Source organism: Dermacentor variabilis, chromosome 2 (assembly GCF_050947875.1).
Source record: "Dermacentor variabilis isolate Ectoservices chromosome 2, ASM5094787v1, whole genome shotgun sequence".
NCBI classification, from domain to species: Eukaryota; Metazoa; Arthropoda; class Arachnida; order Ixodida; family Ixodidae; genus Dermacentor; species Dermacentor variabilis.
In genome coordinates, this window is record NC_134569.1 from 202,981,047 (window position 1) to 203,006,377 (window position 25,331).

Sequence of the window (25,331 nt, forward strand, 5' to 3'; positions counted from 1 at the left end):
CATGAAGCAGTGTGGATCTCATGACTTCTCAGAAAGTCACGACCGAAAGCACGTCTGTGCGCAATTTAAAAAGAAAGTCGTTATACTCCGTGGCACCTACTACATTGTTTTGACTACTATGCCCACGATACAGCGAAGGACACGGCGACCGGACAACACTGTGGCTGGCTCCTTGCGCATAGGTTAAAATGATTTGCTTGACGCTGTCTTCTGCAACTTATTTTTAATCCAGCGCTGAGTTGAAAGAATATAAACAAAGATAGAAGCGAAAGGCAGGATAGGAAGGAGACAGACGAAATAGTCCTGTCTATCCGCTGTTCCGCCACCGGGGAGTGCCACCTATTCAGTTAAGAAGCACCACCGACTAAACTTCCAGCTTCTACACGAAAGGACACTGACCGGGCATCTGCGGATGTTTGTTCCTTTGTTCCTACAGATGCCGCAAAATAGAAAACAAGGGGCGCAAGACACATGCCAATTTTCATGCCCGAGCGGTCGCATCACGGCTTCGCCTTGTGTGCCCGCAAATATTTTTTTATAACATTTGCCACGTGTTAATGTGTTTACTCAGTTTGCTATGTTCACCTTGTTTTACCATGCTTCTTTAATGTCGTAACGTTTGACCATCCATGCCGGCACCTGCCTTCGGAATGCATCACGTATGATTTTCCCTAATCATAACTTGTTTACACGGTAAATACATGGAAATATGGCGGAAGCATTACGACATTGCCCATTTTCAATCAAGAATGATCAAAATGTGTCGAGCTATTAGACAGCATAAGAGAAGGCTTTACTCGGCCAAATATGTCTCTATTTTTCCGCCAAAATAGTGGCGCATTGTAATAATCTTTTCTCTCCTCCTTCAGTTCCGGAACTTGGTCAATTCCCTGTACGTGACCGGATACTCCATATCACTCGTCGCTCTGCTTATATCAATCTTCATATTTTGTTACTTCAGGTGAGCACTTCGTTTCAAGCTAGCTCGTCTTTCACCTAAATAAGTTTACCATACGTGGTGTAAAAATATAGCCGGAGGTGCACATTCGAGCCGAATATGCACATAAATTGAATTACGGGAACTGTGCAGACTGTCGTATTTGATAATGTGCATTACAGCTTATGCGTGTATCGTCGTCAACAACTAAATTCACTGCTTGAAAATGGTCTCTTCAGCACATGTTCTATTACAACTATCTCGCTTCAACCGAGTACACTAAACAACCGCTAATTTCTGAGCCTGAAGGCCCTATCCAAATTTCTATCACCGCTGATTTCACTATCCACTTCAAATGCTGAAAATTCGGCATCTTCGAGCGTACAGAGGCGACTGGGGCGCTTTCAATGAGAGGGCGAATGCATCCACTTGTGTTTATTTGTAAATAAGACGCAGACAGACGAAGAGAGAATGCTTCTAATTATTTCACGTAAAAGCGTTGTGTAGTATGGCTGTTTTGATCAACGCCAAGAAAGTTGAAAACTCTTAGAACACCGAAATTACAAGCTTTGTGCCTAACGCTTTTAAATAATTTGCGGCAGGCCGAGCATTCCAGCTGCCTCTTTCCTTCGCCTTTCTTCTTGAATAAAGAATGTTGTTCAAGGTAGCCTGTATGATAGCGAGCACGCCTACGCCCCCCCCCCCCCAACAAAATATTATCACTGTGTATGTTTCGTGATTTGGAAGCTAATAGAGTTTATCAGTTATTGAAGGGCGGATGCGAAAATATATTTTGATAGGAGAGCGAATTTTAAACAACTCAGACTTGGAACCCTATAACGTTACGCTATTCCAATCTGTTTTCATTCGAATCTTCTGACGTCAAATTTACGCAATAGCGGACGCAATAATCGGGCAGAGATCCGGAGCGTTGTTTGAGCAGGCCAATGAAATACTCTCTTCATTTATAGCAGGTCGCCTTTGTTTGCTTTCGAAGCGAATAACATTGCCTACCTTGAAACGTATTTCTTATCTAATTGGCTGACCAGAGGCGAGGAGCAGGCTGAGCTCGAGAGGGTTTCGTTTAGGCCGCGTTAGCGAAGTGTAAATAGATACCTGGATAAGCAGGGCAGTGCCAGCGTCGGCGATTTCGCCGCTTTTCCTGGCTTAGCATTCGATGATTTGCTAGAAAATCCCGGTGGTGTGCAAATTTGTCGGTAGCCTTTAAACACACCTGAATACTGAGATGGAGAATCTTGCACAGCATAAGCTGATATGTCTTTAGATCTCACTATCGTATCTCATCGGTATTGTATGCGAAAGAGTTATTGACCCGTTCTAACCTTTCCTTTAAAGAATAACTGTAGTGTTTCTCTTCGCAGGGCACTACGCTGCCGGCGGATTACAATTCACAAAAATTTGTTTACATCGTTCATAATCAACAACCTCTGCTGGATTTTGTGGTACATCAACGTCATCTCACAACCACACGTGATCGAGGAGAATCCGGTAAGGCAGCAATAAGCAGAGTCCGGTCTAAAAACAGTGCCTCGTATTCCTAAAGGCTATATTTCATTTACTGAGATATTTTGACGTTCTGTTGCAGAAATGGTGCCAGGTTCTGCATGTGGTGACGCAGTACTTTCTGCTGTGCAACTACCTTTGGATGTTCTGCGAGGGCCTGTATTTGCACACTCTGCTAGTTCTTGCATTTATCGCCGAGGACAACATCATCAAGTGGTTCTTGCTGATTGGATGGGGTACGCCCAGTGTTCTAAACATTTTTTCATCTTTACTTTCGTACCGTACAAAGTTTTGATTGTAGTAAGAGCAGTATACCGGGAATGTGCCTTCAGTCCAGGCCAAAAAACACGGGGTGTAAGAGACTGAGCTGAGTAAGCGTGATTGCAGGTCTGTGTGTGTTTGTGTGTGTACACGTGCGTGCTTTAGCACCTGTGCGTGTGAAAGAGAGAATAACTGAGTGAGTGTTTGTGTGTGTGTGTGTGTGTCAGAGAGAGAGGGAGAGGGAGGGAGAGAGTATGGGCAATCGTGGGTGAATGAATGAGCGAACCAGTTACAGTCAGCTACAGAGCAAAATGCACAGCGAGTGAATGAATGGTTATTATACCAAGAACTTCTACATTCTGCGGCTAATGGCATCTCCCAACAAAATTTATTGCACGTGCAGGTTTTCCTTTGATTCCAGCCATTGGTTATGGAGTAACCCGTGGCCTAGACAATGAAGCATCAAGGATGTGAGTACTTGTCTCTCATTCTGCCTGTTTAGCTTCGATCTTGGCGGTTAAACATAAATGCAGTAAAAGCTGAAGCTATTTGTTCCTCAGCATTCAGCGGCTTTCAGGTGAACGGTAATTCACTGCTAAAGAAAGCAGCGCTGCTAAGGAAACGGCTGTCTTGGATGCAAAAACTTTACTTCCATATCTTTACACATCAGATCTTCAAGCGAAACATCTCGCCTTCTACAATTGTCCCGAAATGTAATAGTGAGAGCATATCATTTCATTTGAAAACTTCCGACAGCCGGAAGCGGCAAGGTTCTGGTGACACTGGTTTCCACTTGTTGCGATGGGTAAATCTTGTGATTTTGGTTGCGAAGCTTCTAAAAATGTGATTCATTCACCCCGTCCATCAACTGCAGTGTCAATGTATTTACGACAGAAAGTACAATATTTGCCGCCGTATTTTTGGCTGCAATGTTTCTCACTAAACTTTCTGTTACCTGTTTGCAGGTGCTGGGTCGAACACGACGTCTGGTACACGTACATACTCAGCGTTCCCGTTTGCATCTCAATTCTGGTAGGTTGTTTGCTATCCACACCTTTATGGGACGGCTTCGTTGAAGTGTAGGCCAGTAAAACTGGTTAAAAATGAATTTGCACATGCTACAGCCTAATCATATCCACATTCTACAATATTACGGTAAGATACGTATGCTGTACAGCACATTTAACCTAACACGGCAGGGACATTGCGCCTTGCCTTCGTTGACGATGTCGTCTGCATTTTACACTGTGAGATTACCCCATTCTTATGCCATCCAAGATTTCTTCTATCTGGGTGTTGTTTCATTCTGACAACGCCATGCATGCGTTTTCACCATGATGATACCGCTCGTATTGTACAGCGTGAACGTGGCGTTGTAATTTGACGTCCGCTCCACTCAGAAAATGCGTCTGAACTGTGTATCACGTGGCGTTTGCTTCAACGCAGCAGTAAAATTGAGCTCATGCACGCCATTGTTAGTCTCAAATTTTTTGCCTTAGTATATCGCGAACTGAAAATACGCACAAAGCGGCGCTCAAATTTCGCATTAGCGAGTATCGTAATCGTCGGACATTTGTCACCATATCAAATTATTCATCAACTTCTAAGACTATAGGCCTGTTCCGCAGGTGAACATCACAGATCAGGGTTTTCATTAAGTAGGAAGAAACTGTGAATCAGAGTCGAGTTTTAAATGCCTTACTTTTTATCGGTACGTTGTCATGCTACCAACTTAAGTTTCTGCTCTCTATTTTCGTTTACGCAGTTGAGCTTCGCATTTCTCGTGAACATAGTGAGAGTCCTGGTCACAAAACTTCGAGCTGTGAACTCTCCTGACAATGAGAGCACAAGGTAAGCTTCTATCTGGTGGACCAAATTGGGAAATTTTCAAGCGCAGCCTGCGTTTTGTAGCACTTGCAGTGAAGGCGAGGTGTTCCTTCGCGTACTATGCATCTCGGCAACCACAGCGCGGTCACCGGGTTGTTGCTCAGCGTTGCGCAGTGTGCGTTCAAACTTAGCGTGTTCCAAACAAAAAGATAGGACTAGACAACATAATATTGTAGACCTACCCTTTGCTTAAAGGAAAACTATAGAGAAGCACTACATCCCTTTAGACTGCTAGCGTATCCGTAATGCATCTGAATATAAAGATCGCATCTAGATTTTCTTTGGAGAAAATTGCTATTTAGGTACTTTCGCGAAAAGGTTGAACGTCATCTATTAATTTTTGGGGCTGGAACCAGGACATGATAAAGTTCAAAGCTTGTTCAGGCTTTTGAGGAATTTCTTTCTAACGCACTTTCCAGCTTTCAAGCTTAGGGAATTCGTAAGGAAATACAGTAATTATTTTTCGTGCAAGGGTTAATTGATGCGGAGAAAAGTGTATCAATTGGCGTCGTCATGAACAGCTCGCACCAGTCAAAGCGGACACGCCCACAATGCACCCACGCCTTGCACCTGCATTCCTCCTTTCCACCACCATGGCTGAGGTGCAGTGGTGATTTGATGTCAAAACACCTACCGGAAGTTATTCACGCCTTTGAGAACAATAACGAATGCGTGAAGAATAGGCGGAAAGGAGCCCGAAAATGAACAGCATATCGTGAAAACCCGCCGCAGTTATGTCGTAGCTATAGGCCAAGAGATAATGCAAAGAATTTTAGGGTGGTGTAGCCGCCGATATTTACTTTTTTGTCTTCCATACGTCAGCAGACAAGTACTCAGGGTAAGGCTGGTCTGCATGGTATCTCATATCACTAATGCACCATTCTACCTCAATATTGTCACGTGGTACTGACGCTCAAGAAGGCAGCAAAACTGTGATTAACGAAACGAGCGTTTTATTGGGCGAACTTGTGCCCTCAAAAACAGGCTACACTCGACGAACAATGGTAGCGGCGAACACACTCGGCGATCGTAGAAAATATGATCAGCGGGTCAAGCGCGTCGGGTTTTATACAGCAGTCGTCAAATGTTCCAGAATAATCGTTGGGACCCGCGTGCCTTCCACAAAGTTCTGCACCATTCGCTTCAGGCGATGAAATCAGATGACAGAAGGTTCGGCGACAACAGACAGCGGATAGAAGCATCGATAAATTTCCAGAAACTTCGGATACATGCAGGCGCGTCCCGCGCTGTGCGATAACATTTGTTAAGCGGCGAAACGTGGTCGTCCGAGAAAGTACACGTGTCAATATTTATCTTTGATTCGCAGAAAGTAGCACTGGTACGATCGCGAATGCTAATGTTGCAAGAGTAAGACATGCTCGCGTTCTGTTTCTATATGTCAAACGAAGCCTCAAGTATACGAAAATAGTTTCAATGGCTTATCATCACAAGCACACCATATATAAAGAAAAGATAGCAGCTGTATTCCGCTATGCACAGGTGGACAGCAAGAACTGAAAGCAGCCTTTCAGTTATTCCCCCAAATGTATATCATGATCGTCGTTATTATTTTTAATATTTATCGGGTCTCGCAAGTTGCATAGCCTGAGATTATTGCTTTTAGTTCTTAACCTTGTATGACTGACATGTCGCATGAAAAAAAATGGATGCCTGTGTTGGAGGAAACCTCGAGTAAATTAAGTGGGCTTGTTGAAGGAAACGCTCCAATTTGGTCCGGAAAATTAAACTATATAATGGGGTTTTACGTGCCAAACACTTTCTGATTATGAGGCACGCCGTAGTGGGCGAACTGTGGAAGTTTCGACCGCCTGGGGATCTTTAACGTGCACGTAAATAGAAGTACACGTGTGTTTTCGCATTTCGCCTCCATCGGAATGCGTCTAGAGTTAACTAACTTAGGTTCATGATTGTAGTGTCAAAATTATTCTATTCAACATTCTGTCGTAGCGTGACCTTCAGTGACCGGCTCTACTGTGTGTGATCTGTACTGTGTTCTACTTTAGTATTTAGATTTATCCTGTTGCTCTTTCCTGCCCTCCTTTTTATCTTCCATTTCTGTGTTGCTGTCACCCCCCTTCAGAAGAGCAGGCAGGCGTTGTGCCCCTTCCGGTGGCACTTGCCAGCCTGCTCCTCGCTTTCCCTTTCCTGTTAACTGTGCATATGTGTTCAAAACAAATAATAATAATCGAAATGCGGCCCCCTTGGCCCAATTTAGTCCAAAGAGTGAACGAATTAGATATAATAAAAAAGGTCGAATGTACGGACTCCTAATAACGACAATCAAAGAGGATGTTCCTTAGCCGTGCACTTTCTGCGAAATTTTATTTGTTACGTTCTTGTAGGAAAGCTGTGCGGGCCACAGTAATTTTGCTGCCCCTGTTGGGATTGCATTACGTCGTGACACCCTTCAGACCAGACAAGGGTTCCATATTCCTTGCTTACGAGATTATATCAGCGCTGGTCACGTCCTTGCAGGTACGTTACATTGGGACTGTCTGCAAAGCTTTGCTCCTTAGTCAATCAAATGCACGAATTTTTAGTTTTGCCACAAAACGCGTATCTATTGGGGCCTTCACTCACCTTTGTGCTGTTGACTTTAAAAAGAATTTGCGATGTTTGAGCACTATAGGTTATTGAGGTATAATGCGTTTTTCAAATGCGACACACGTCCATCTCTACCTGGAGAATTGAAGGCCACAGCCATCGTTTCAAGGGTACTTGTCTTTGCCGTGATGAAGGCAAGCACTCTTACCAAACCATTAGCTCCAGTATCAGGAGCCGCTCATTCTTACACTGTTAATAATTTTATGCGAGATGTTTGAATTGGCTGTCGCCAAGTATGTCTGGCAAGTCTACGTTCAGTAGCAAAAATGCCGGCGCTAAACACCACATTGCATGATTTCTTTTCCTGTTGAACCCTTCTAAAATGAAGTACCACGTGCTTCTCGCGCATAATTAATTTCTGCAGATATATATATGTAAATCGAGCAACTCTGCCGGGTAACTAGCAAGAGTTTCTTATTTTTCCTCACTTTCACCCTCAGGGACTCTGCGTTGCCCTTCTTTTCTGCTTCTTCAATGGAGAGGTTGGTGAAAATTCTTCATTTTCAGTAAACGAAAAGAAGTGCTTTCAGTAGATTTGTTTTTCGGGCTATAGCAATAAAATAAAAGGAGAAAAGTTCAACCATAAGTATAAAGTATTTCTGCAGCCGATGTGCACTTCGTCCCAGGTCCAAAACAACTTCTCACGCACATGCTTTAGACCACGTTTCTTGGCGAAGTTATGTATTGTGCACTGTTTTATTGAGACGCGTTCTATCAGTAACACTACTATATATTAAGGTCATGAAATTAAGATGTTCCTTGCAACGTTCTTTCTTCCTTCGCATAATGTCCAAGTCACAATCTCTGCCATTCGTGGCATTTTTTGTGCGCCTAAAGAAACTAGACAGACGGGTGTGGCCGTTGGTCTTCCCATTCCGGTTTAAGTAATGTAAAAATAAAGTATTGCACCTTATAAAACAAGTACCTATATTCCTGCAGCAAAGTTCAGACGTTCCAAACTGTATTTAGGCCTTCCGGCAAGCATTCGCTTACGAATACAAACCAGACCTCTATGCGGCATCTAGGTTTAATGTGGTCCACAATCTTGTCCTCGGCTGGTCTACATCAGGATCAACTCAAGCGAAATGCAAAAATAAAAATTATTGCCTAGTCTGGTATACAAATAGAGATAGTTAAATGGATGAAAATGACGCCCTACATCGACACTACACTAGTTGGAAGATAACATTCAGGCGAATGGTGGCAACGTGTCGGAAATAAGATAAGGGGTCCAAAAATATAAATATTTAGATTTATCGCCCTATTCCTGCAGGTCGTGTTCATTTAATCACAAATGCTTTTATATCTACGTTTACCTGAGCTTTCCTATTAGGGTGCGAGTAACACGTTTCTAAGTTGCGAAACTATCTAAATGTGTTTCACGCATTATATACCTTGTGGATGACAAATAAGCCATTTCTCTAAACCTGGCAGTCCTGTTAGATGCTCGAATTGTAGTGCGCATGGCGTCTACACGTACTTAATATGTCTGGACCTATGAAAACCTCGCGTGATAAACGCACTGTTCCTACGTCGCGCCAAAATTGTGGCCGTGCTGGGACGCTTCTTAAATTGTGATTTATACTTCCGTCAAAATAATCGATTGGTTGCTTGCATTGTGTTAGAATTGCTTCGCATCGTAATTCATAACAGCCGATGAGCAAGTCCTAGCAGCTGTAACATAGAGCTTTCTGCTTGTCACAGCTTACACAGTGCACAACATAATGTTGAGTTCTTAATTCCTATAAATTTTTCTTATTCATGAATGTATCGTATTTAAATTTGGTTGTTGTTTCTTCTGTGGTAGTTTTTAGCACTAAATGTGTGACGAGTCTATTGAACGTGCTAATAAGGAAGGCGAAACAATGATACACACTATAAGTAGTTTGTGTATATCTATGTTTATTTTTAATCGCTGAAGCATCTTGCGTTCTGACGAGCTCTAGCAGAGGCGATAGTAGGATCACAATAGAATATCATGAGGAATCACATTATTATTTGACTGTAAAATATTCCTCATTCTTACACACCTAACTTTCGCTTATCGCAAACAGGTTCTGGGCGTCCTTCGCAAGACCCTGTCACAGTCACCTTGGTTTTCGTACGAGGGCCGACGGATGTCTTATGCAAATACGAGTATAAGCGTAAGTCGGATAATGGAGTTCTATTAAAAGTGTGGTATGAGTCTGCTGATTTCAGATTTCAACTGAAGATTGACATTTGCCATTGTACAATCTGTGTCCATTTCGTATTGTGTTGTTTTCGCTGGAAAAAATAACGCATGACAGTTATGCATGACGTCCTGCACTGTTCTTGAATACTGCATCGCATTGTTCATGTGGGAAGCATGTTGAGCAGCGTGGCCAACCATTGAATGAACTGTTGCGTGTGTATCCTATAGTGCATTGGTATTAAAGAATTTCGTTCTTTTATCCTTATTATTTTATTATTGGGGGGAGTACATGTGTTTGGATTCGTTAAAGAGCTTGTATTTCCTTAAGAGGAAGCTTTAGCTCGGGCCCAACTCTGACGCGGCCTATTCAAGTACATGTAAAACGCAAAAAAGTTTTTATGAGATAACCCCTGGACTGATTTTAATGAAATTTGTTCCATTTGAAAGAGAAAGTTAAATTCTAGTGACTGTTGGAAGCCAAATTTTGATTTAGGGCTTGAATTTTCTTAAAACGATTTTCAAATATTTGACCGTTTGAAAAAAATAAAAGCACGAAGTTTATAAATTGATAGCTCTGCATAAAGAACCGATATCGCGGTTCTGTTAACGGCATCCATCAGATCATTCAAAGCGGACAAATTCAATATGTCATTTTACATCTTACGTGAATTTGTTACGTTGGTTACAACGGTTTTGCGAAAGTTGTATTTCTCTATTATTAAATTTTTTTATATTCATGTGTAACATATCAATTTTGTCCGCTTTAGATGTACTATTAGATGAAATTCACAGAATTGTATTATGATTTTTAGTGGTTAAGTTACAGAGTTGTAAACTTGATAGTTTCGTTTTTTGAAAATTTTCGATTTTTGCCAATTTTCAACAAAAAATTGACAATCTAACTCAAAAATTCGAAACCAACAGTCACTAGGTTTTAAGTTTGTCTTTTAAATGCAACAAACCTCGTCAAATTTGGTGCAGTGGTTGCCGAGAAAAACGAATTCTCCTTTTACATGTATTTAGATAGGAGCACTTGAGCTAAAGCTTCCTCTTAAGAGCAATTTTGAAAAATGCGCTCTCATGGGCGCGCGAAGAACTTCACGCAGAGCCCGCAGCAGCCGCTGCGCACTTGGAGCACTTCCATGTGGGCCTTTATTGTTCAAGTGCTTTTGCTGTTTTTGATTCATTTCGTCTTGAATTCTACTTTAATAGTATAGCAGAGTAGTTCAAATACCAGCCCATTGCAGTAAAATATGCGACACTGTTACGCTGCATAGCCTAAGTGTCAAAGAAATGTTCATCGAGCGAGTGCCAGAATTTCATAATCAACTTCTGTTCGATTATTTTCACCAGTAACGAAGATTGACGTTGTCTGTGATAAGTTAGCTTCACATTTGTGCAACTAACTAAGACTGCTTTTCTTTTTGTTAAACGATAAGACCCTCACCAAAATCGACATCATCAGGCTGAACAGCTTAGCAGCGAAAAATTGTATCAATTAATTTTAGTTACGTGGCTCTTTGAACGCCTGCTCGTAAATAGTAAAATCTCCCGACAGCACATCTCTGATACGACAAAGTGACGTAATTGTGTTATAGGTACTACAAGACAGTTTATAAATATAACATAGACACGACGGTTTCTTATGCGAAGGTCTCATCGGTACAAGTTAGAAATGTTATGCAATCCAGTTTTTTTTGCTAATGCTGCTGAGCATTTCGTTAAATTCACGAAACTTGCTACGTTCTACCCGTGCTGCTATATATATATATATATATATATATATATATATATATATTTATATATATAAATACTTATTTTGATTATTATGCTTCTTCTTACAGCGGCGCTATCACAGCTTGCGCTCCAAACTTTCCGCGCCATCAGCACCAGGTCCTCCGCATTCATGTGAGGCGAATCTATTTTGCAACGCGTCGACCGCACATAGTCATTTTAGTTCATAGTAAACAGCAAAGCCTTTTAAATAGTACTTTTTATGTTAAGTTCGTTATTATGCAGCGTATTGGCAATAAGACGTAGTTTAATAGTTGAAATTTCCGCAGGTGGCATTTGACGTTTTTTGTTACAGTGTAATAACCTATGCAAGAGAATGAAATAAAGGTTTACTTGCATACTTTTTTATTGTTGCACTACGAGCTTCAATGTTTTCTCTTTAAAAGAGGCCGACAGCGTCATTGACACGTTATTGCGTAGGGTAAGTGCTTATGCCACAAGCCTCAAAGTTAGCAGCACGCCAGTTGAAATAATAACTATGACTTGAGTTATATATGAGCACTTGTAAATTATTGTCTTTTATATATTTAAAGACGCGTATTCGCTTGGACATTATGCTTCTTAGATTTATATTATTCTGATACTTGGGGCTATAGTGCAAGCCCACATTTTATGATAAATTTCTTGCAGAGTAATCCATAAATAACCATCTGCTGCAGAGAGCGTCATCTTCAGACTTCACGCATATGGTCCAGGCGTGATGATAATCCGAAAGGCACAGGACTTGGCCTCTCATTTTAAGCGCTGAATGCAACGAGTTTTTTTCTGGCCACTTCTGAATTCTCAGTGTCATATGTTTTTCATTATTTTAGAGCTACATACTTCTTTAATTCTGCGTAACTTACCGAAGGATAAGGATTTAGCGTTTATGAATCTGTCCATGTTTTTACCTCTACTGTGTGATCCTCGCATGCTCTATTGTTCTCCTTTCTGATAGCAGTCCGGAATGTGCATGGTGGCCTAAATATTTAGACGTCATGTATTGTAACGCACGCATGTTGCCTCGTGTTGGTGTAAGTGTCCAGCGAGCAATTATCTGCCGAGGAGTCTTCCAGCAAAGGAAAATAAAAGGCTTGGCCTCTAGTTTTTCCGAGAAACATGAAAAAAAATGCCTAGCTGCATGGCGTTACGTGTTCACATTGCATGATAGCCCCCTGTTTATCATTTGCTTGGGCAAGCAATTCCGGATAGAATGACAATCATTGTACACTGCTTCACAACCTCTATAATGATCGCTCTCGCACTGTGTTTGCCTGACTATAGCAGCCCGCTTTTTCGTTTTAGCCAGCAACGACTATTTGTAGTCTGTGTAGAAACGACAAAATGAAAGTGTCCAAATCTAAAAAGACAGGATAGAATTCGCTGAAATGTCAAAACTGATCAACAAGGCGAAAATAAGGCATATTCTAAACTATAACGTGAGGAAGACTAAAGAAGCGGTAAGAAATGGACGCAGCCTCAAATCGGTGAGAAAGAAACTTGGCATAGAACAAACCAAGATGTATGTACTGAAAGATAAGTAGCCTAATATCATCAGCAATACCGAAGATATAGTAAAAGCAGTGGAAGAATTCCATACTGACCTGTACCGTACCCAGAGAAGTCAGGATACCTCAATTAGAAACAGTACTGAAGAGGATACAGGAACTCCTCCTATAACTAATGATGAGGTCAAAAGGGCCTTGCAAGACATGAAACGAGGAAGAGCGCTAGGAGAAGATGGAATAACAGTTGATTTAATCAAAAATGGAGGATACATAATATATGGAAAACTCGCGGCTCTTTATACGAAGTGTCTATTGACGGCAAGGGTCGCAGAAAACTGGAAAAATGCAAACATTATACTGATCCACAAAAAGGGCGACGTTAAAAAATTCAAAAATTATAGGCCCACTAGCTTACTCCCTGTATTATATAAAATATTTACCAAAATGATCCCCAATAGAATAAGAGCAGCACTGGACTTTAGTCAAGCAAGGAAATAGGCTGGCTTCTGGAACGGATAATCTACAATGGATCAGGTCCGTGTCATCAATGAGGTTCTCGAGAAATCTGCAGAGTACAATAAGCCTCTCTATATGGCCTTCATAGATTACGGAACTGCATTTGATTCAGTAGAGATACCAGCAGTCATAGAGGCATTACGTAATCAAGGAGTACAGTACGCTTACGTGAATGCCTTGGAAGATATCTACAGAGGTTCTACAGATACCTTAAATCTATACAAGAAAAGCAGAAAGGTACCTATAAAGAAAGGGGTCAGACAGGAAGACACAATCTCTCCAGTGCTATTCACTGCATGCTTAGAAGTATTCGAGCTATTAAACTGGGAAGGCTTAGTAGTAAAGATCGACGGCGAATATCTCAGCAACCTTCGGTTTGCCGATGACATTGTTCTATTCAGCAACAATGCAGACGAGTTACAACAAATGATTCAGTACCTTAACAGAGAGAGTGTAAGAGTGGGGTTGAAGATTAATATGCAGAAGACAAAGGTAATGATAACAAGCCGGGCAAAGGAACAAGAGTTCAGGATTGCCAGTCGGCCGCTATAGTCTGTGAAGGAGTACGTTTACCTAGGTCAATTAATCACAGGGAACCCTGATCATAAGGAGGTAATTCACATAAGAATAAAGATGGGTTGGATAGCATAGGGCAGACATTGCCAGCTCTTGACTGGAAGCTTACCATTATCATCGAAAAGGAAGGTGTACAATCAGTGCATTTTTCCACTGCTGACATATGGGGCAGAGACTTGGAGACTGACAAAGAAGCTGGAGAACAAGTTAAGGACCGCGCAAAGAGCGATGGAACGAAGGTCGCTATGCATAACGTTAAGAGACAGAAAAAGAGCGGTTTGGCTCAAGGAGCAAACGGGTGTAGACGATATTCTAATTGACATAAAGAGGGAAAAATGGAGCTGGGCAGGTTATGTAATGCGCCGGTTAGATAACCGTTGGACCATTAGGTTTATAAAATTGGTACCAAGAGAAGGAAAACGCAATCGAGGACGACAGAAGACTAGGTGGAGCGCTGAAATTAGGAAATTCGCGGGTGCTAGTTCGAATCGGTTGGTGCAGGACAGGGTAGTTGGAGATCGCAGGGGGTGCTTTCGTCTTGCAGTGGCCATAAAACGGGATGCCGCTGCTGATGATGATGCTGTAAAGAACGGACAGTATTTTCGCTGTCCACTACATATTTGGAATACAGAAATTATATCCCAATTTTCTTCACACAGTGCGACTGCATCATTAGTCAGTGAGCCCTTTCGTACTCGTGTCTGTCTAAATTTTTATGCTTACCGCATATGCTGTGTAATCGCGTTATAGCCTAGAGTCTGCTAACATTGGTTCAGTGTTGTTCAGAACATACAACTTTTTGAGGAAGCCTCACACTTCAGGAAGTGCAGACGCGTATTAAGTACTTAATAGTTGTGTGGACTAGGCAGTAGAGCAGGGCAACGAGTGACAATGACGTCGCCACAAGAATTATATAAGTATAGGCGCACGCAGGCCTCCACAGCGCCGCTACACTACATCTCGCCACTTAATTTGGCCATGAATTGTTGATCTGGGAAGTAGTCCTAAAGATTACACCTATGGATTCTGCGCAAATTATGACCTATCATTTTCACTGATGTTTTTTGTGCGTTGAGCAAAACTGTTACCACTAAGTCTTTTCCTTTGCAGTTTATGCCAAGGCACTCACCTGATGGCAGAAGTCCATCTGTTTCGCCCAACCATCAGCAGACCATGCTGTAAGACGCGGAGTGCAGAAGACGGCGTCATCAAGGGTTCTGTGCTCCTTTAGTGTGTTTGGTCGAACTGCATCGCAGTGCAATGCACGCAGTCGCGCAAGCTTGGTGACACATGAAATCATCCTCGGGCATTCTCGGTTCTTAGAAACAAATACCGCCGTTGTCACGGTGGACGTCACGATCAACACCACCGACCCTTGGTCATCGCTGGTGTACAATATTCGTTATTTGAACGTGGTGTTCTTTCCCGCGAATGAATATACGTACTTTTCTCTGCACTTGTATGTAATTAAAATACCCCAGAAGCATTCCAATATTTTCAAAAAACTAGCTTTGAGCACACGTCATCATTGTGCGGCAGGATCTTTCGGGCTTTGAGGTTCGGCACGAGCAGAACGAGCTGGCCTGACCGCGTCAGCAGCTCAGTTTGGCTTAAATAAACATGGTTTGTGAGTGAATATTACAAATTTTCCTGAAGGTCGGCACAATAAAATGCCATTAAAAAGACTTGCTGAACTTTTGTGTACTTTACTGTATTGTTGCAGGCAATGTGTTTTGTAAATGTCTGCGATGAAATCATGTGGATATGGCTCTCGTTATTAAGGTCGTCTTTCTTTTCTAATAGAACATACCTCAGCGATAGGTGATAATCGTCATGCTGGACCTTATTGAGCAGAGACGAAGATGCACGTTATTTGATTCGACGTGTATTGTCCGTGCGGAGTCCGCATTTCCTTCATACCAGGCAGAAAGTGCTTCCTGCTCCACAGGGTAAAATTTTTCTAATCTTGAAAACGCAGCTTAGCTTGAACCTTCTCAATAGATACGTTGGCTCCTCCGCGTACCGGCTTGGAGCAATTAAGGATGTCCAATATCTCCCATAATATCGTTTGTGGCAACCTGATGAATAAATTTGTGAAACGTGTTGCCTTGGATGCAACTGTCGTCATAAATGCGTGTACAGTAAAAAAAAATATGTACGCTGATAGCAGGGAGATATTCAAGAGATATACCCACACTGCATTGCACAGGCAACGTCACACATTCTCGCGTTCTTCGAGGCTGTAAGTTATTTCGCTATTCGAAAATCCTTCCACCAATATCGTATTTACTGCATTCGGGCTAATTATATGTGAAATGCGAATGGCGACGATAACCTAAATTCTTGGCGAGGACCTGATAGTGAAATATATGTATACCACCATAGCAAACATAAAAAAACAAAAGAAATATAGGAATCCCACGCGCTATGACAATCGGTTTGAGCTTAGCCTTCATTAGTGTTTGCGAAAAACGCTGTTCTTGTTTAGCGAGGGTTTGGAAGCCACACCACAAAGTTGACCGGAATTATTTCTCTTGACATAAGCTTGTGGCACTGGAGCATGTGAATCCCTCGTGTGAGGTCAAAGGAATGGCAACGAAATGGCATCGCAAACTTGAAAGCGATAGTCTGAAGCCGAACGAATGATGACAACGACATGTCAAGTAAGGGTTGATCACAATGAAATGAAGGTGGTAAAATAACTATAACTGAAGACGACGACGGCGTGTTCGTACTGGAGCTTACATCCGCGTTCACGGGCACAACCTGGTACCCCGGACCGCCTTGGTTTGCACTATATCCAGTGCTTCTAAGCAGTATGCCCGGTACCGGTATCTGCCAATCGTGCAAGACAGCAGCCGGTTGCCAGCACCCGAAAGTGGGGTAAAGGAAAGGAGCTTCGCTTGAGAAACTAGATGACAATAAAAATGAGTGCCCTCATGCGAGAGCGCTTGTCCCCATCACTACCATAACATTCATGATTTTCTTATTGCGGTGAGAACTTGCTTCTAGGAATAATGTTTGGCTTGTATTTTATGTGTGTTTTAAGGCCTGTGTTGTGCCCGAATACAAGCAAAATGCATTGTTGGGCTTGTTGGTTCACTGTAGCGGAAAACGGTGCCAGAGAAAACGAAGACAAGAAAAGGGGACGGAGACGATTACAAGGCGGAATAGCAACTGAATGTTTGTTGCTTGAGCGCGACTAATAAATACTGGTTGTACCAGAATGAACGGAAAATACACAGAAGTACAAAGAGAAGGAAAAAATGACGAGCCTACTGCGAGTTCATAACAAATCCCGAAAGAAGGCAGTCTGTGATGGCATAATAGATGGCATGCTACGAAAAGATTCACCTGGCTCTTTATCTATACAACTTCTATAATTTCTCTACTCAACCGATCTGTTAGTTAATAAGCTAATATTTTCCAACAAAAATGCGCAACCGCAGTTTCTACAGTGCAAAGCTAAAGGTTCAGAGAAAAGTTTTGTCGCGTAACAGTTGTGACTGTTTTGAACCGTCGTTCAGGCATCTGCTCATTTCGCCTACATAAGTCGCACCACATGACAGTGGAATTTTGCATACAGTTAAACCTCAATAGAAAGAAATCGGCGCAATGTAGCGAACGTACCAAACAAAAAGTGCTTGGCAGTGCTGCAGAAGAGGTGATCTGGATGGCCCCCACAATTTTCCACGCATGTCGAATGAATTGAGCAAACCTAGACAGCTTTTTCTCAATGCAGACATATGCTTCGACCAAGATAAGTCGCGGTCGATGGTGACTCCGCGAAACTTGTAGTGGGTTACCGAAGGTATAATCTTCCTATCAATGATTACGGAGTAGCAGGCCATGGACATCCATTTAACTGCTATGTGTGGGCCCCTGTACTTCTTTAGATAAGTAAATCTGCCGTACGCACATTTGAAAATCCTTAGGCTCGCGCATTGAGAATTTCTCTAGGACTACAACTATGGGCTTCTACTTGGAGTACTATTGCAAAGGCAGGTGCGTGCCTAGCTCGAGTTTATCAGCAACATCAACCATTGCGAGTGCATCTAAGGCTGCAGACTAGGCACAGGAATTATCCACTGACATACATCACAAGCATACGGCCTGACCTCACCTACTCAGAAGCCGCGTTGCCGCAACAAGATTTACTGCTGTCGTACTTCGCACCGCATGACTTACGAGAATCTCCACTCTGGAAGGTGACAAATCCAACGGTGAGACTGTGAATACTCAGAACAGCAAATAAGTCAATAATGCCGCTGGCAGGGCTCAAGCACTTCGCGTTATTCTACATTGCTTACATGTATGGATATAGCGAACATGTTTCTGCAGATGATTACATAAGACAGACCTCTTGCACGGCAGCTTACATGGTACCTGGAATGGGGATCACGCAGTGGTTCAAGATAGGACACAGATCATCGTCAAGAGCAGCTGATGTGACCGGCGTTCGAAAAGCAGTCCACTGCATACTGCAACAACGCCTCGAAAAATGGGCAGCGTTCTGTGAGTGGAAACCGGCGCTGTAATTCGCAAGCAGTTATGTGGATTCCAGAACCGCATATAGTCCTCTGGCTTATGACATCATGGCTCCGCTTGCTGAGGCGTCTCAACCCGGGCGTACCATCGTGCTGCAGTGGATTCCTAGCCATTGTGGAATAGATGGAAATGAACAGGCTGACGCAGAGGCAAAAGAAGGCCCACACTGGCAGGAAAATTACAAAACTTAATTTTCCCGGTATGACATTAACACCTTGCTCCGTAACTCCACCAAAACCTCAATGGCACGACAACGCGACAACCCCGAACAGCGGCAAGAGGACCTCCAAAGACTTGACGCTGGTTTGAGATTCCAGCTTCCACTTCGGTTGTGTAGAGGCCAGGAAACACTCTTCCGTGAATTACGGTTCGGCATGGTGTACACTTGCCGATACTTTCACAAGATTGAACGTCAACGGGACCCTGAATGTAGCGTCTGTCACACTCCCGAGACAGTAGCTCACGTACTTTGCGTGTGCCCTCAATATGCGGCCGATCGAAGAACACTTAAGTCTAGTGTTGACTGCTTGGAACCCCGCGCCTTTTTGGAAGAAAATATTTTAGGCGCATGAAGAAGAGTTCGCCATGCCGGACATATCATGAACTCACTCTTGAGCTTTTTTGTGTGAGACTGGTTTAGACGGTCGTCTCTAGGACCTGCGAGACGGGAAGACAGTGCGAAAAGTGTTTGCGCGATAATGTTTTTTACGGACAAGTTTACTCTTACGTGTAGTGTAGCACGCATCCGCGTATTGGACAACATGTATATAGTAGCTCATCGTACAATCACCTGCCACGTACCTTTCCCTGCATCTCCCACTTACCCTTACCCCAGTGAGGACTAGCAGGCCAGAGACGCGCTCTCCAGGTGAACATCTCCTCCTTTCTCTTCATTAAACTCTACTTCTGCTGCTCCTCCTAAAGGAGTCCGTGAAATCGTCAATTCGCTTCGTTATATCGAAATGTTGTTATATTGAAAGCCGACCTTTTGTGCTAATAAGTACAGTTGCTGATGCATTTTTCATGTACGGAAAGGGGCCGCAATCTTTTCCGAGTTATCGGGCAATCTAAAAAATCAAATGACATAGAAAAATATTCAATTTGTTCAATTTCAGTCCGCGACGAAGGATACAGTATCATGCCGCGTCGACGATATCTTCACATCGGTGGTACAAAGCGAAGTCAGCCACGCTTTCGCATTCATGCCGCCCACACGGCTGACACCGCAAGCATCCACGCACGGAACACGTGAGGGCGCGTGTCTGTAGCGAAGCAGGCGCCCACGATGTGCAGCATTAGTTGACCTGACGCAAAAATTTGGAGGACGCTTAAGCTTCAACGTTAACAGTGGAACGCGACAGTATTCACGGATCACCCGCCGTGATTGCTTAGTGGCTTTGGTGTTGCGCTGCAAAACACGAAGTCCTGGGATCAAGTCCCGGCCACTGCGGCAGCATTTCAAAGAGGGCGAAATTTAAAAACAGCTTTGTACTAAGATTTACGGGGACGTTAGAGAACCTCAGTTGCTCAAAATTATTCTGTTGTCCCCCACGATTTGGCGTCCTCATAATAAGATGGTGGTTTTGGCACGTCGAACACATAAGTCACTCAAAATAAATAAGTCCCTGACTACTTCTCACGCTTTCCGGCAACTGCAGCTTATGTAAGCGTAATTCGCAGTTGGAAACGCTGGCGGTTAACGCTATGCACGAAGGCGAGCTTTCTGGTAAAAACGCAGCCTCTTGCGTGAGCCGATCCCGGAGGTCTGTGCACAGCGTCGCCCTAAAACTTACATCATTTCCAGGTTTCTGCTATTTATTGGCACTTTTAATATTTAAGCCTGAAAAGATCTAACCTAGAAGACATGCGCTGTCGCTCTTTTGTTTCATGAAATTTACGTGTGGGCTCTCGTTCATAAAATTCCCAGGAATAGCTTTGTCAAAAATGTAAGACAAGGTATGAGCAACTTTAGTAATAGAATTGTTTGGCAATATAACCCGCATATACCGCATTGCATACAGCAAGGCGCAGCATATACAAATACCTAAATATATAGAGTAATTTTCGCTCACGGACAACTCCGACAGCAGATTTTCTGCGACGCGGGGCCTCAACGGTTAAAATTGAGCAATGAATCACTCACTGGCACGCGCGGGATTCCCGTCACGTGCTGCACAGTGCGCCATACGCTAGCTTCAGAAACTGCTACCCTGCTACAGCCAACTGACGCGCCTTCCTTGGTTAAGAGCAATTTTGAAAAATGCGCTCTCATGGGCGCGCGAAGAACTTCACGCAGAGCCCGCAGCAGCCGCTGCGCCGCGCCTCGAACGCTGCGGGCGCGCGCCGAACGCCGGGCGTGATCCAGTACACAGTGCTAGCGCGCTGCCGCCTCCGCGAATTCCTTGTGTACGCAGACCTCTTACGGTCGCCCAACTAAAACAGCCTAGTGTAGCTCGCAGTGTGACAACGTTATAACGAAAAGCGGCAGTTTCGCCTGAAAGGCGAAGCATCGATTGCGACAGAAAATTAGTAAAGGGCCACACAATGTAAGGATTGTAGTCTTATCCGGCTGTATAAACTTGTAAATACTCACTTACTGAGTAAATAAACAAGCATAGTGTCAGTGCGCAGAGGCAAACTTGAACACACCAGACTCGATGAACGCGGACACTCGCTGTGAAAACGCTGGGGTGAAGAAGTGCGGAGGCTGCAGTGAACGAAGTGACCTACCTGCTGCCTATCATCTCAACGCAAAGTGAACGGCGAGAACACAGCAAACGCAAATCTGCAAATCGTCGGCTCTTCTAGACTGTGCCCCCAATCAGGTCGCTTTGAAGCTAAAGCCTGCGCGCCCGCGCGCCACACGCAGTTGCTGCCGGAGTATCACGCCCCCTAACTCCACCCCTCCCCGGTTCCTTGCGCGCGACTGAATACGGTGCGCTTCCTGCCTACTTTCCCCTCTTGCGCAGGCGAGATTGTGCCGCAATCGGCCGCTCACCATCGCAAATTTTACTCGTATATACAGCATACGGTGCAATGCTACGGCGTTACCACCCTCGCATTTAAGACAGAACATCACGGCGACGACGACGACGATCCCAAAAATGCACCTGGAGCGCCCGTATAATTGGTATCGCAACAAAAAGCACTACCAGCGGGCAGCCGAATGCTTAGCCTGCCTCTAGTTTCAACGCATCTACGAAACTCGAGATTACATAACCTGAAGTACTAAACGCGCGGGAAGAAAGCCCATATGATATCACGCCATCTTGGCACGCCCACGCTTAGCATACGCGGCAGATGACCTCGAAAACAGAGAGCGCATGCTGCTTTGCCCTTAACCCCGCTCGCAGCCACGCAATACCACGGCCGCCCCAGAAAATTAGAAGCCCTGAATTTCGTTAGCATTTTCTCCGTTGCAGCAGGCATACTTGCTTGCGGATACCGCGCCTAAACAAAGCGGTGAGTTTTGTCGTCGAAACCACTTTGTACCCGCTGAACGCACGACTTCTTCAGTGTACTGTGAAAACATGAGCATGTAATGCTGCGCTCTAAAAGCCTGTAATGAGAGGAATTAAATGATAAAATTGGTTTGTTTGATATGATATGGGAGGCACAGCAAACCTGTCTGAATAAAAATGGAGCCTTAAATCAAGAAAACATTCAGAAAATTTACACTGCAAGCTCGTGAGTCACACCTAAAAGTGCCGCACTGTTAAAAATTGAAGTCAGAAGACTACTTGGGTTAGCGCCTCGGTTATATTCTAAGAATACTAAAAAATTATTGCCAAAGCTAAAAATACGTAGCACTTGCATAGGTACCAAACGCTGTTCCAACAATTTGTCTAGCGTTGCTAAATGTTTTCTGCCTAAATAGGAGAAACATATGATGCGATGCAGACGCCATATTTCTGTAACAGGTAGTCGCAATTCCACTCAAGAAGTATGGAAACAAAATAGGAGGCTAGCTATTCGAAATATGAACGCGTCGCTACGCCTGACGAATTTGGCAAAGCTATCACCGCTGAACTGTCAATGCATTCCGCTAAGCTATTCATAATGGTATACTGTGGGATACAGCAGTTCTGCTATTTTATTCCACTGAACAAGCTGTAAGCTGTTTAGTTTCGATTTCGATGACATAGCGTACAAATTCTTTCCACTGTTTGATTTGAAAAGGACCTTACAATGGCAGTTCGTATGCCTGACGTAGGTAGATGGATAACGATTTTTGTCATGTTTCGTATTTCAGTAAAATCCCATGTAAAGGATAGTCAGGTTTATGAGTCAATGCTGCAAAAACACGCAGCTGATGCATGTTTTAATCGGATAATTTTCTGAAATTCTGTACTTTACAAAGATGCGAGGAGAAGTAGGAGGGGTAAGTCACTTAAATAAGACTCAAAGAAAAAAGTTGTCCGCTGATTACGATACGTCCTAATCCGAAATCGGAGCACAGCTCTATACATGTTTTCATTTCGTGATATACTGAGGCAAAGAATTTGAGACCGAAATCAACGAACCAACTGGCAGTGGGCCAGTACCGTCAGCGCCTTCGCAGAGGGAGGGGCAGTATGGTAACGCTGGCTTGAGGAGCGGCATCGGAGCCAGCTGTGAAAGAACACGACGAATGCACGAGCAATGACACGAGCATGTTCGCGCAGTTAGGCTAGGCGCGCCAACGAGCCACCTGTGGAAGACGATGACGACGACGGACGCGCGAACAGTGGCACAAGCGTGTTCGCGCGGTTACGCCGAGGGACGCCAACGCTCAACTCAGGAACGTGCGCATAAGAGCGGCACTCTAAACAAGAACTTCTGGTTTTTTAGTAAACGCCAATTTGCCGCTCTGCTTAAACGAAGAAGCCAGGTGTAAGGATTCTGCAGTAAAAGTGAACATCATCTCTCAGCAACGTACGGCATATCAGTAAACATCAAAGAAAGAACCATTATTATGAATTTCTTCGGAGATTTTTCTTACCGTCGCGCAATGACCGATAGGTCATTCGGCGACACCTGTGGATCCAAAGACACTCTCGAACATTTGTTGTGCACTTATCCTCAATATGACGTCGAGAGCATGTAATATATGCGTAGATAGCTCATCAACACCAGCATGGGAAGACCACTAATCGCACATTCGACTGTAAGGCTGCTTAACATAGAGGGAAAGAGAAGGGGGGCGTGTCTGTAGAAAGAGAAGGGATGGTCGGATGAAATTAAACAAGAAAAATAAGACAGGTGCATTAGGACAAAGACTACTTAGAGAAAGAGCAGGGTACATCCTAAACGAAATTAGAAATAGCACATGGTAGACCGAGAGAGAGAGAAATAAACATTTATTTTCTGAAACGGTAATCCGAGTCAGTACCCGGTTCACCCTAGGTGGGAGGGTTCCTTGTTCGAAGAACCCTCTGGCTTAGGCTGGCTCCTTCGCCCGGGCGACGAGACTGCGTTGGTCGTCCAGGTCATCAAAAGAAAGCTTGGCCTCCTACGTTTTAGTTGTCATATGGATCTGCGGTGAGTTGGAGTGCTCTTCTTATGCTTCTGTGGGGCGGCCTTCTTTGGAGCCGTCTTGTGGACCTTGTGAGCTAGACCTGCGGATGTGTCACGCAGTGGGCAATCCTGGACCATGTGTTGCAGGGTGTCTGGAACGTAGCAATGGGGGCATGTGTGCGAGTACTGCGCAGGATACAGTCTGGTGCATGATTATTCCGCGTACGTAGGTGTTGGTCTGCAGGCGCCGCAGGATGACTTTTTCCTCTTTGCTCAGATCCTTGTGTGGTGAAGCGTACGTTCTTCTGTTGAGTCGGTGGTGTTGCAGAAGCTCCCATTACTTCAGGGCAATGTCATCAACGTTGGTGGCCGGCCTAGCGTGGTATCGCAGGAGAGCCCGGCCTGTATGCTCGCGGGCAGCGGCGTGTTCCGCCTCATTGTCTGTCATGCCCTGATGACGTGGGACCCAGTTGATGTGGGTGTTGGGGAGTGAGGCGCGAGCGATGTGATTTATAAGTATTTTGAGTGCGGTTTCTGATATGCGTCCTTTTTGATAGTTGCGAGCTGCTGCTAGGGAGTCTGTTAGGATTACTGTCTCTTCAGGGCAAGTTGTTATTGCCAGAGCGATTGCCGTTTGCTCTGCAGTCTCGGGGGCTCTTGCTCCAATGGTAACTGCTGCAAGTTTTTTGCCTTGGTGATCCGTGATGCTTAGGACAAAGGCGTTTCGTTTAATATACCGGGCAGCATCGGTGTACCTCGTATCAGGGTCTCTCTCGTATTTCTTCTTGAGTGCGCGGATTCTGCTTTGCCGACGCTCCTTATGGTAAGTTGGATGCATATTGCACGGTATACTTGCAACGCTGATAGAGTCCCCGGCTGCAGATGGGATTCTTGCTTTCTTGTCTGTGTCGGCAATGAAGCTTTCACTGTAGTTGAGATAGCACAACACGGCACGCCCGATGGGTGTGAGCTTGAGCCGCTCTAGTTTGCTGATCTCATGAGCCTCGACAAACTCTTCCCACGTATTGTGGACGCCGAGCTTGAGGAGTTTCTCCGTTGATGTCATGGGTGGGAGGGTCAAGGCTACTTTGATTGGCTTCCGAATGACAACATTGAGTTTCTTGATTTCTGCTGGCTTGAGCGTCAAGTAGGGAGTTTTGTAAGTGATACGGCTAGTTATGAGAGCTGGAATCATGCTTAGTATGTCGTGGTCCTTGAGTCCGTTTCTTTGGTTTCTGATCCTCTTGACGAGGTGTGTAACTTGTGACAGTGTGCGTTGGAGACGTGGGAGAATGGCCGCCCCTGATACGTCCTTGTGTATGTGAAGTCCGAGTACGCGAAGAAGTCGACTGTAGGGATCTTGGTTCCGTTGAGCGAGACGCTAGTATCGGGTTCCACATAGTTAGGTGCTCTTCCTCGTGTCCGTGCTCTCAGGACGAGAAGCTCCGACTTTTCGGGTGGGCATTGGAGACCGCTGTCTCGGAGGTTTCTTTCGAAAGTGTCGACG

At 44.1% G+C, this 25,331-nt stretch overlaps 1 protein-coding gene across 3 annotated transcripts in view; it reads left to right on the top strand.

The window, feature by feature from the left end:
- Positions 1–15,457, top strand: part of LOC142573044 (calcitonin gene-related peptide type 1 receptor-like) — a 198,325-nt gene extending 182,868 nt beyond the window's left edge. For 2 of the 3 annotated variants that reach the window (XM_075682543.1, XM_075682542.1), the window contains exons 9-19: positions 870–961; positions 2,320–2,446; positions 2,544–2,697; positions 3,126–3,192; positions 3,688–3,754; positions 4,488–4,573; positions 6,973–7,105; positions 7,675–7,716; positions 9,289–9,378; positions 11,252–11,315; positions 14,891–15,457. In XM_075682543.1, the coding sequence (XP_075538658.1) occupies positions 870–961; positions 2,320–2,446; positions 2,544–2,697; positions 3,126–3,192; positions 3,688–3,754; positions 4,488–4,573; positions 6,973–7,105; positions 7,675–7,716; positions 9,289–9,378; positions 11,252–11,315; positions 14,891–14,913 (945 nt within the window). In that variant the 3' untranslated portion in view covers positions 14,914–15,457. The remainder of the gene's footprint in view (positions 1–869; positions 962–2,319; positions 2,447–2,543; positions 2,698–3,125; positions 3,193–3,687; positions 3,755–4,487; positions 4,574–6,972; positions 7,106–7,674; positions 7,717–9,288; positions 9,379–11,251; positions 11,316–14,890) is intronic. The other variant, XM_075682544.1, reaches the window with a different exon arrangement.
- Positions 15,458–25,331: the final 9,874 nt, after the last annotated feature.